General features: G+C 40.0%; 1 protein-coding gene across 2 annotated transcripts in view; it reads right to left on the bottom strand.

The window, feature by feature from the left end:
- Positions 1–13,191, bottom strand: part of MYLK4 (myosin light chain kinase family member 4) — a 163,076-nt gene that overhangs the window by 115,371 nt on the left and 34,514 nt on the right. Inside the window, exon 1 of one of the 2 annotated variants that reach the window (XM_040353627.1) lies at positions 8,593–9,594. The exons of the other annotated variant lie outside the window; for it this stretch is intronic. Coding sequence (XP_040209561.1) covers positions 8,593–8,730 — 138 coding nt within the window. The 5' untranslated portion in view covers positions 8,731–9,594. Of the gene's footprint in view, positions 1–8,592; positions 9,595–13,191 lie in introns of those variants that run through there. 2 annotated transcript variants of the gene reach the window in all.

The following is a 13,191-nucleotide window of genomic DNA, read 5'->3' as shown; positions in this document are numbered from 1 at the left end:
ATCTTGGTCAACTGATGGGGGATCAGTGGAAGGAAGCCATGCAATCTGTTACCATATGCTCTTTGAATGTAGCGCAAAAGGTGTCCCAACTATACATCTTGTTGAGAGTCCACTACACCCCGACAAAACTCCATAGGATGGGTAGGTTGCCGGACCCTTTATGTTGCTGCCGTCGACGACACAGCAGAGATCTCATCCATCTCCTGTGGAGGTGCCCGAAGCTTCACAGGTATTGGAGGGAGGTGGTGGGTACACTTAATGGTGTGTTTCAAACGACAATCCCCGTAGTTGTTTGCTTGCTGGGGGTCCTGGAGGATGTGATTCCTGAGGAATTAACCATGATCGCAGTCTCTAGAGCCTTATTTCAGACCAGAAAGCTTATATTGATGGGATGGAAATCAACCTTACCACCTACCACCGCCTCATGGATAGCACACATGGGGAATACTCTCATTATAGAAAAGTATATATACCAACACAGGGGAAGCCTGGGCAGGTTTGAACGAATTTGGTCCTAGTGGCTGGATACTCCCGGGTTGAGCCCCAGGGAGCTAGTGTTATACAGAATTCTGCAATGTCCATAACACTAATCTATATATGTATGCTGAACTTAGAATTTCAATATTGTGGTGCTACACCTAGGTATTCATCTGGTGTTTGTCAGCGGAGTAAAACCTCTGCAAGTTTTTTGTACAATGGAAACTGTTGTGATTTGCCTTATGTTCAATAAAAAACCTTTTTGATAAAAAAAAATGCTTCTTCCTTCCCATGTAATTTGTATTTTCCAGTTTGCTTTTCATTTTCTGGTTTCTGATACTGGTTAACATGTGATCTATTGCACGGGATGGCAGTGCATGTTACTTGTGCTGGTACAATGCAATGTGCTGACAGAAACGGTGCATGCCTGCTTTCTTGGATGTTGAAATGCATTGCCAACCGATTCATTTTGAATGGTTGTCTAATTGCAGTGCACATTAACACATGAGAAAGCATAACCTATTAGGGCTTATTTATACTTGCTTCAACTTTGCCTATCGCTTCCACTTTTTTGATGCTTCTGTAATGCTTCAGTGATCATTCGGTGATGTTTTTTTGAAGCTTGGTAAATGCCCTGTGTGTGTGTGTTGATTTTCTATTTGCTTTAAAAGGGCCCAGCAGAATATGGCCTCAGTATTATCCCCACTTGGAAGATCCTTAGCTCATTAGTAGCCCTGTTCAGCAGATCCCCAGCTTATTAGTACTCTCATTCAGTAGATCCTCAGCCCTGCTGATGCCCCACTCAATAGTACCCCCAGCTCTGCTGATCCCCCGCTCAATAGAAACCCCTAGTTCTGTTGATTCTCTGCTATGCTGCTCCTCCTCTTTCTCCGGGGCCCGCTCACCTCCCTGCTATATTGCTCCCACGCTGCTCACCACGTATGACATCTGCTAGTTTCTCCTGCTTTGGTCCTCCGGCTCCGGTGATTCTGTGCCGCTCAGTCCTCTCTCTCCAGCCCCTGCTCACCTTCTGCTATATCGTTCCTATGTTGCACACCACATGTGCCGTCTGCTAGTTGCTTCGGGCCAATACGGACTTCGCTCACCTTCCTCCTGCTCAATGCTGCACACCAAATGTTACCTCTGCACCAGACACTTCCAGAATATATACACATGAACCAGAAGTGACTGCTGATGATGTGTTTCCAGATTGTTTGTTGGTTTCCCAGTGCACCCTGACATGTCTCATACCCGCAATACCTCCAAAACAAAGTGAAGCTAATGCTGAATAAAAGCCCTTCAAAGCTTCAGGTTCTGTAAATTTCCCTATGTATGCAGCCAGACCTGTGCAGAAATGCAGACACTGGTTGCACACTGTCTATGTTCTGCTCACATGTAACTGCTCGGATGAACAATTACTTTTGAACAGCAGAGGAACCAGCCATAAGTCTGACAGCCATCAGTGACAGCTGCTTTTGGTTGCACACAGTGTGTGCAAGCAGCCTTTTACAACTCCCATCAATAATCTACTGATTCTTGTCAGCAACTGCCCCTAGCCACTGCTATTTGGACTAAGGCTGGCCATAGACAGAGCAAATTTCTTTCCATGGGTTGCAGGAAAGAAATTCAACTAATTCTCCCATCAACACAGTGTTGACAGTGGAATCCGTCCCACCAAGACATTGTGTTCTCCTGGTGGGGGAAAGCTACCCCCACCAGGAGAACACACTGTTGATTACTAGCAGCTTTAAAAAGTGATGATTGCTAGTGGCATGAAAAGTCTGGCAGGCTGGTTGCACCCAAGTTGATCTACATTCAGCCTGCCCATACATGTTTCAAGTCTCGGGCCAGTTCCTGCTGAACCGGCCGAGATTTGAACCATCTATGGCCGACTTTAGAGTGATACTCTGGAAGAGAACCGCACTAAAATACATTGCTCTTAACTGTCTATCTTCTATTTGTTATTTTGCATTTAACCAACCATTTTTTTTGTGCAGGACTCCTTTATGGCATGCAAAACAGAGGCTATGTTAGAAATGTATCAAACTGTGTGCTAAAAGAAGTCCCTCTCTCCCTTATCAGAATGTTGTAGGTATGAAAATGTTTACTATGTGTAATAAGGCACTGAATGTGATTACACAGTGTTTCCATCTACTTTTCACCATCAGGTTCTTTATGGGAACAGAACAGGTCACATTTTACTTCTCCTTTTACTTGACTGGTGCTGCTGCAAGGGGGCAGCTGCCGCTTTACTGACAATCTGAATATGTTTCCATGATGCAACCTATGTCAGCATATTTTTTTCAAGGTCCACATTATATTTATATAGTCATGCTATACATGCCTGTTACACTGGCTCATTTATAATATTGTACAGAGAAATTAATATCATGGATGTATTGCAGTTTTCAGGTGAATGTTAAAACATAAAGCTTTAATGCTTCACACATACTGACAACCTTAACATCTACAAAAGCAACATTTGAAAGAATTGTGGAGCCAAATAATAATACTTTTGAACAGCATGCATCATTTGGCATAGTATGAGAGGTGTGCGTGTCTCCATTTATACATATAGGATGGAAAATAGCTAAATATTATAAACATTTGAAGGGGTTGTAAAGGTTTGTTTTTTATTTTCTAAATATGTTCCTTTAAAGTGGTTGAAAAACCCACTTTTTCACTTTTACCTACAGGTAAGCCTATAACAAGGCTTACCTGTAGGTATAAAGAATATCTCCTAAACCTGTACGGTTTAGGAGATATTCCCCTCGCAATGCGGGCGGCGCATGCGCAGGGGGGAATCCACGGCGAAAGGACCGGCATCCGCCGGACCCTGCCGATTTTAAATCTCCCGCGCGCACGTGCGGGAGTGACGTCATCGCCGCTCCAGCCAATCACAGCGCTGGAGCGGCGATACCCGGAAGACACGCCGGAGCAAGATGACATCCTGCTCGGCGTGGACCAGGTAAGTGGTGTTCACCTCGTTCCGAGGTAAGTATTTCATAATCGGCTAGTATGCAATGCATATTAGCCGATTATGCCTTTTGCCTTGCAGGTTTGAAAAAAAAAAAAGTTTATGCGGTTTAAAACCACTTTAAGCTAGTGCATTGTTGGATCACTTACCGTTTCCTTCGATTTCCCTAATAAATGTTTTTTTTTTCTTTGTCTGAATTTCTCACTCCCTGCTTCTCCTCAGTAAGCTTACCCCCATCATCCGAGCCGTTCTGGCTGGGGGTTAGTCAGCCAGAACAGCTTACTGAGGAGGAACAGGAAGTGAGAAATTCAGACAAAGAAAAAAAACATTTAGAAGGGAAATTGAAGGAAAAGGTAAGTGAACCAACAATGCACTAGCTTAACCATTTAAGACCCAGACCATTATGCAGGTTAAGGACCTGGCCCCTTTTTGCGATTCGGCACTGCGTCGCTTTAACTGACAATTGCGCGGTCCTGCGACGTGGCTCCCAAACAAAATTGGCGTCCTTTTTTTCCCACAGATAGAGCTTTCTTTTGGTGGTATTTGATCACCTCTGCGGTTTTTATTTTTTGCGCTATAAACAAAAATAGAGCAACAATTTTGCAAAAAATTCAATATTTTATACTTTTTGCTATAAAAAATATCCCGAAAAAATATATAAAAAAAATGTCTTCCTCAGTTTAGGCCGATACATATTCTTCTACTTTTTTTTGGTAAAAAAAAAATCATAATAAACGTTTATTGATTGGTTTGCGGGGGGTTAAGTGTGCCCTAAGGGAGTGATTCTTACTGTAGGGGGGCGTGGCTGGACGTGTGACATCACTGATCGTCGTTCCCTATAACAGGGAACAGACGATCAGTGACACTGCCACAGAGAAGAACGGGGAAGGTGTGTTTACACTCACCTCTCCCCGTTCTTCAGCTCCTGTGACCCGATCGCGGGACACCGGCGGCGATCGCGCAGGTCCCGCGGGCATGGTCAAGGAGCTTCAGGCCGGGTCGTGAGCGTGCCGCCGGCGGCGTGCGCGTGACCCACGGCTGGACACTTAAAGGGCAACGTACCTGTACGTGCCTGTGCCCAGCCGTGCCATTCTGCCAACGTATATCGGCGTTAGGCGGTCCTTAAATGGTTAAAGGAACCTATTTAGAAAAAAAAAAAAAACTTTACAACCCCTTTAAAGCAATCCAATTTTATAAGAAAAGATTAGCTGAAGCTTTTTGCAGTATAGTCTTGACGTATTAACTGACTTCCATGTGTTAAAGCTACATCTGCTTAACAGATATATGAATATAAACTCATTTGGCTTCTAGGAAACTAGGACCCATTTACACTTATGCTTTTAATGAATGTATTTTAAACACCTGTGCAGAGAATTGCCATTGTTTTTAATGGTGCTAGTTCACATATATACACTCTTCCAGACTGACATTCTTCCATGGAGACATTTTGATATTTGCATAACTCCTTCCAAGCACTGAATACATCATGACCTCTTGAGATGAGTACTGAGGAAGGGTGCTGTGATATTTTCAGGAAGCTACGTACACCACCTTGCCTGCCCCTCCTAGCAGCCATGATCTGCCTGCATTGCATAGAGAAGCACAACGACCAAATGTTGACATCACTGGGTCCAAAATACATTGTTTAATGAAAATGTAAAGGTTTTACTTTTAAAAATTGAAAAATTAATTAGCATGTTGGTTGTGGGTGGGAGGTAGTGCAGGAATCGGGGAATACAAAATATAGGCAGATTAAAATTTATTTTTAAAAGAGTAGTATGGGCAATTTTTTTGGGCTATACTTCTTTTTTGGGTCACAGGGGTGCATTTACTTTTTCACTCCTGTGACCCAGAATCGGCTAAAAGCGGGCTAAAGTCTGCTGTTAGTTGATGTCACTCAGCTGTTCCAGGCACTGGAAGGATCCTGACAATAATGTTGGGATCCACTGAGATGCCTGATTTAGCAACAACTATCCAGTAGGCCAAGTACTAGAGGTTGGTAAGTCTAATGCCGCGTACACACGATCGGAAAATCCAACAAGAAGACCGTGGATTTTTTTCCGACGGAATCTTGGCTCAAACTTATCTTGCATACACACAGTCACACCAAATTCCGACCGTCAAGAACGCGGTGACGTACAACCCTACAACGAGCCGAGAAAAATTAAGTTCAATGATTCCGAGCGTGCGTCTAATTTATTCCAAGCATGCATGGTTTTTAGTGCGTCAGAATTGCATACAGACAATCGGAATTTCCTCCAAGAACCTTTCTTGTCGGAAAATTTGAGAACCAGCTCTCAAATTTTTCTTGGTGGAAATTTCCGACAGAAAAATTCCGATGGAGCCTACACATGGTCGGAATTTCCGATCAAAAGCTCACATCGGACTTTTCTTGTCGGAATTTCCGATCGTGTGTACGCGGCATTAGGTGTGGTGTCAATGACTGCAATAAAAAATAAAAAAAAACATTGGTGCCAGTGGCTGCAATAATAACCAATATTTGCCAGAGTTATTAAAATACAGTATTTACTATACTATCCCTGTATTTGTATCAAATGACAAAGTTAAAAATCAATATAGTTATATCACAGATTTAATTGCACTGTGTGTGTTATATGAATGTCCAGTGTCTACACTAAATAGAATTATTAATAGTAATATTAAGTAATTGAGTAGAATTTATAAAATATGATTAAATATTAGTGTCTTTAAATAGAAAACAGCAGCGGTAGTAATGCAAATATATAAACACATTCTTAAGGGAGAGGATACAGAAGAACTGTAATGTCACCAAATGGATACAGAAATGAGAATTGAAGCAAATAAAAAAAATATAGGGAATTATTGTTTTAGAAAGGAGCATACAAAAATAAATGAGGTAAGCTATTTTTTACTACTAATATTAATACTAATTATAATAATAATAACAATTAATATTATTATTATTGCTATTATTATCGTCTCTCATTTGAATAAACTATAACAACAGATCAGCATCTTTACCTGTCTTTGTCTGTTAGCAGAACTACAAATTACAATTCTAAAAGGACATTTGAATAAATGTTTAAAAAAAAAACATTAGCCACACACGTCAATGCCAGTAGCCTACACAAAATATAGCATAACAATAGCATAAAGTGAAAATTCTCAAGGTAGAAAAGATAGGGGGACTTTAAGGAAAAATTAGAACAGAACAATCATGATAAAATGGGATGCTAAAAACATTGCATAAGCAACTAACTAGGTTCTCTCTTTTCCATAATACAATGTCATACACCTATAATGCCGCGTACACACGACCGTTTTTCGGGTTGGAAATTTTTTTTTTTTTTTAAATGTCATTAAAAACGATCGTGTGTGAGCTCCAGAGCATTTTTCACGATGGAAAAAATGGGCATTAAAAATTGGGAACATGCTGTAATTTTTCATTAAGTTTTTAACGTTGTAAAAAATAGTCGTGTGTGGGCTTTAACGACGTGAAAAAAACGTGCAAGTTATGAGACGGGAGCGCTCGTTCTGGTAAAACTAGCGTTCGTAATGGAGATAGCACATTCATCACGCTGTAACAGACTGAAAAGCGCGAATCGTCTCTCACCAAACTTCTACTAACACAAAATCAGCTCCAAGGGTGGCGCCATCCGCATGAAACTTCCCCTTTATAGTGCCGTAGTACGTGTTGTGCGTCACCGCGCTTTGCTAGAGCATTTTTTTTTTATGATCGTGTGTAGGCAAGGCTGTTTTAATGATCGGGTTGAAAAAAAAATCGTTTTTTATAGACCATTAAAAACTTAATTTTTTACAACCCCGAAAACGGTTGTGTGTACGCGGAGGAGAAGAGAAACATTTTTATATACCTTTGCCTATTTGTTAACTAAAACCTGGTAAACTATGGATGGGTATAATATGTATTACATTGAGGCAAACAAGTGCTTTCATATAATTTGATTGCCATTAGTAATATTTAAATTAGAATAACGTTAATCTGGATGGAACCATTTGTGCACTGGAATAAAACTAATTTAATAATAGACTTTTTCTAGTACTATACATCAAAATGACAAATTACAACAGGCAAAATTCCCTGGTATTTATTTTGGCATAAAGCACAATGCTTGCAATATAGTATCTAATTCCAGCAGCATTAACATGAAAAACACACATAATTGCTATACCAATACTGCAATGCAACTAGCAATTAATTGATTAAACAAAGTTGTAGGAAAGAATGTGTAGCCAAAATTTGTGTAAACAATTCCAAAATGTTTTACAGCAATCAGATAATAGATGTGTACATAAATAATGCTGAAAATATGAAAAGAGTGTGCACAAATCAAACAGTGTATACAAATTAAAACATCCATCGAGAATTACCCTTTGTTAAATTTCATAGTTCATATAAAATAAAAAAAGGTGCTACTTCACTGCAAATAACCGTATTTATCTGCGTATAACACGCACAGGCGTATAACACGCATCCTAACTTTAACAGGGGAGTTTCAGGAAAAAAAACTTTCCACAGCCCCCTGCGTATAACACACAGGCACAGTTTACCCTCTATTTTCAGGGTAAAAAAAGTGAGTGTTATACGCCAATAAATACAGTATAAGAAAAGTGCCTCTTGAGAGCTCCCTAAAACTGCAATACCTAAACCTTATGGTTTCTGGTTATCTGCATTTCAGCTGTATTATAGACTAGTCTATTGATTTCAATCACACAGATCCTGTCTGGTGGACTTGCAATGAGATAAGAGGAAAAATGCTGTCCAGTTTACCATGCAGGAAGTAGTGCCTGCATATGTAATGTGTAAAAATGGCTGCCCCCATGTAATGCATTAACTGATACTGGTTATGTTAGTTGACATTATGCTAATTTCTTTTACATATAAATCTTGTAAATTAAGAAAAAATAAAACAGTATAATCCCCCTTTAGGAACAAGAATACTTAATTTACACATGTTTGAGAACAGTCTAAAATTTCTCTGACTACAATGCCAAAAAAAACACATTTACAACAGCCTGATGCTCGGTAACACATGACATAATGAAAGTATGTTCTATACATATGCAGAGGGTTTGATACAATTTAAAAGACACCTATAACTTCACTTGTACAAAATAATAGTCATCACTAGAGCTACCTGAGAATTTCCAGAATCTGTTGTCCTCTTGTCTTTCTTGACATGCAACACATTCCACAATAGGCGCCAGAGTAAACTTGCTAAAATGCAAATGTTACCTGTAATCCACAGTAATCTGCCTTTAAATGATATGTCCATATTAAAAAAAAATGTTGGTTGTCTGTTGTATAAAAATACCCCCCTATTTACTGAACCCTTGTCTTGCTAAGCTGCAAAGAAACTAGGCTGCAGCAGGAGACATAGTAAAGGACAGGTTGTATCTGGTATCAGGCATCAACAAGTTCAATGTACCTAAAATGGTATAATATGACAAGTGGATGACAAGCCTGGAGCAGATGCTAGGGATAAGGGGAAAGGAGGACCGAGTCTGTGCTTGACAGGTATTTACTGTGACACTCTAGCACTTGTCGACTGTGCAGGAACTCCAGGCACCATCAGCAGTAGCAGAATGTATCAAGCACATGTTCCCCATCAACAGAACAAACTTTCAGGTTCCCACTGCAAAGGCTGGAGGGCATATTTTGTTAGGATAGTAAATCTTGGAAGCCATGTCTACATTCATTAGGGAGGAAAATGTTTTTAGAGTTAACACTGCCAATAAATTTCTGCCATATTTTGGAGTGTGAATAAAATGAAAGATCTTGGAAAGTGTTAACAGCTACTAACTGTTGTCTTATATCAAACAAATGGGATGATTTACAGAGTCAGCATTTGCCTGGCCAATAAATATTTATTACTTTTCAAGTACAACTAAAGGCAAAGCATTTTATAAGTTTGGATCAAGTGGAGAGGGATTAGAATGACTATCGGGTTTCATAATTGCTGATCTGTGATCTCGTTAGGAAGATTCACTCTCTCCTTTTCTCATTTTTACTATTATCTCCGAAAGTGAAAGATAATCCCAAATTTTGGGTTATCACCAGAGCAGGGGAAATCTTCCGATGGGTACACTAGTTCTGGTGACCCCCGTGAGAACAATGGATTCCCTCACTTTGGAGGGATTTCCTCTCAATTCCTGTTTTGGCTATTGGACAGAAAGTGAAATCTCGCCAATCTCGCCAATGAAACAATTGACAGGGGTTATAACCCTCCAGTACTCTATAAAAAATAAAAATAAAAAAAAAAGATTTCCTCTTAGTTATACTTTAAAAAAAGCTTTAAATGTAAATTTGAGCTAAATACACTGCACACAACAAGCTGTTTTTTTTAGAAATCTGGTATACGTGTAGCTTAGAAATCATTTAAACTCATGCATTGTTTGACTTTAGTATTACTTTAAGCATTCCAGTGACCAACGGGCTTTGTCTGTATTCTCATGCCCTGGCTGAGGCTTGACTATCTTTGATTTTAGTCTGTTCATGTAGGCTTTTTCCTGTATATTGCTTGGACTGTGTTTGTCTATGCTTATCCCGATCATTTGCCTGTTGCCTGTTAACCTGCTATTGTCAGTCATTGCTCCATTTACCTGTCTGGAACCTGGACTTTGTCCGTGCGGGGGGCTTATCAGAATATGGAAGCCCCCTTTAAGAAGGAGGCCCACAGATCCCCTTCATGTGAATGAGTATGATGTACATACAGTAGTACCCCTACCCATTCACCATAAAAGTGTCAAAAAGTAATAAAAAATGTTTTTGACAATTTCTTTATTTAAAAAAAAGAGTCCCCCAATTGTAAATCCATCGTTAATCACGCAAGGCTGCATGCTCGGATAAGGGTCTGATATGGATTTTGGGGGCGCCATTTAAGAAAAAATAATGCCTGGTATGGAATGGGGGGAGGGCATGCTGTTTTATTTTTATTTATTTTTTTCATCAATTTTTTGTATTTTTTTTACACTCAGCTGTCAGCTGGTAACCCGCGGACAGCTGATGAGTCATCCGTTGATAAGGACGAGACAGCCGGCTCCTTAGCAACCAGCTATTCCCCACACTGTGTTTTGACAAATACCCCCTGATACAAACAGCAAAACCCTGGTGGTAAATATTGCATGTTTCTTTACTCTCTGGTTTGTTTGTGAATTGGACTTATGCAAATTAGTCACGTGTCCATGGTATCGCATTCAGTAAATGTTAGTAAATTAACCCCATTGTGCTAATCATCAGACTCATGCACATGTGCATAAACATACACATCTCTCTATGCATATAAGCTTAACTAGATGAGGACTTTGTGCATTTGCATTAGCATGACTGCATCACAGCATGTGCAGGAATGTGCCTGCACATCCACCATAGACATTAGAGCCATCTGGGCTATTGAACCACTTCAATACTGAGCACTTTCACCCCCTTCCTGCCCAGGCCAATTTTCAGCGCCATCGCACGTTGAATGACAATTGTGCGGTCATGCAACACAGTACCCATATGACATTTTTTTTTTTTTTTGAGACAGAGTTTTTTTTTGCCAAACAAACAAAAACATTTTGAAACAAAAAAGTTTTTCTATTATAAAATGTTGTAATTTATAGATAAGTATTTTTTCTTCTTCACTGATGCTCACTGATAGGCTGCACTGATGGGCATTGATGAGGCAGCACTGATGAGGCTGCACTGATAGATGGCACTGATGGGCACTGATAGGTGGCACTGATGGGGCTGCAATGGCTATCAGTGTAAACAATGTGCTGACAGGCTTGCCAGTTAACAGCTTTCCTTTCCTCACACAGACACAGCGTGTGAGGAAAGGACTGCTGATAACTGGAAAGTCTGTTTAAATGTGATCAGCTAGGATTGGACACAGCTGATCACATGGTAAAGGGCCACCGTGATCTGTGACCTGAAGAAACAGAGCAGTCCCAGAGTACACCAGATGCGAGCCCCAGGGGGCACGTGGGCGGCTGAGTTCTGGGGGGTCATTCATCGATGCGATACTACTACTGTATGTTATTTTCATTGACTATCTGTCTGGGGTCTCACATCTCTGAAGCATCGGTCTTGCCTGTTGTCAGGCTCCAGGTAACACAAAGGATTTACAGTACATAGCACAGAAATATCACTTTGGAGTACTGCATAAGATATGAAAAACCAGATGGCGATTAAGCTGTCAGATTCCATCTGAACCTGTAATATTGTTTTTTTTTTAAATTAGACCTCTTAGTTTACAAAGAACCATATAAAAAAAAAAGATGAATATTAAAAAATACACATTGTTAATCCTTATTACAAATACACATTGTACCACCCACCCCTTCCCAAAGAATATCAAAAATGAATTTTTAAAGCCCCCCCCCCCATACAATAAAGGGGTCAGTCCTTGGAAAACCAGTGTTTTCGTAACTCAGCAGAAGTTAATGGGCTGATTTACCCAATTTTCTTAATTGACGTGATTTACCATGTCCTGTAGTTGAAATTACTTCCCACTTTCTTTGGGGTCGGTTCACACCTAAACTGGCCACGGATCGCACAGCAATGCTGTCGGTCCCTGTTTTCCCTTTCAGGGACGAATCAGGGATGAATCTTTGCCTGAATTCGGCCCAGAAACTGAGCCAAAGATGCATACCAATTCTGTATGGTTCGCTCCGCAAGCCACCACAGAGACTCGTAAACCATAGAGAGCCAGTCACATTCTCCTGCTATGCGAATTGGATGTGGGGAAACCGCATCTAATTCGCATAGGTGTGAATTCAGCCGGAGTGTTTTTATTTGATTATACCTTATAGAGAAAGCAGCAGGAATAGAGTATCAGAATAAAGAAAGCAGACTTTGGAATCACAACGAGAAGATCTCACCACTTGTGTTCTCAAGATATTAAAGAGTGCAGTTGTTCTATTCAGCCTACTACCGTGTTTCCCCGAAAATAAGCCCGTGTCTTATATTAATTTTGACAACAAAAGACACAGTAGGGCTTATTTTTGGAGTAGGTCTTACCATGTAATGTGCTGTCTTCTCTTCCCCTCTCTCGACCTGCCTGTTAGGAATCCCCAGTGTGAACTAAGCTAAAATGCTTGTAAAATCCTATAATCTACTCTATTACTGTAGTATATAATGTACAATGTGTGTGTTTCTGTAATATAATTGTGCCAAATACCTTCATTATAGCGCCGCTCTGCGCTTTTGTGACCTGCCAGAGCTCTCTTCCCTTCATTTATGTTACAGAAACACACACATTGTACATTGTGTACTACTGTAATAGAGTGGGTTATAGGATTTTAAACTAGGGCTTATTTTCGGGGTAGGGCTTATATTGCAGTCCTCCTGGAAAAGTACGCTAGGTCTTATTTTAGGGGTAGGTTTTATTTTCGGGGAATTATCCACCCGTAAGTAAGACATCCACCCGTAAGTAAGACATCAATTTTGTGGGGGTTAGGCTGATACATAAATATAAAAGCATACTTCTTCAATATTGCCGTACAAGCTCAAATTAATCAAGGTTAACCCAAACAAAATTAATGTGGGTGGGCAAAACTATGACAGATTTTAATTTTGCTTAAATCGTATACAATCACGATTGTTATATTTATTAAGTACCAAAATAGGTATTATACTTAATGAGGCACTGGCACATATTTCTAGGAATGACAAAACTAAATAGAAAACAATGATCCTAATGTTTTAGCAATTGAAAAATTAACAGTTGCACACTGATAATTTTACCTTATGT

The sequence above is a fragment of the Rana temporaria genome, chromosome 5 (genome assembly GCF_905171775.1).
Source record: "Rana temporaria chromosome 5, aRanTem1.1, whole genome shotgun sequence".
In the NCBI taxonomy this organism is placed as follows: domain Eukaryota; kingdom Metazoa; phylum Chordata; class Amphibia; order Anura; family Ranidae; genus Rana; species Rana temporaria.
The sequence above is the reverse complement of the archived record's forward strand: the minus strand, read 5'-3'. Positions and strand labels throughout refer to the sequence as shown.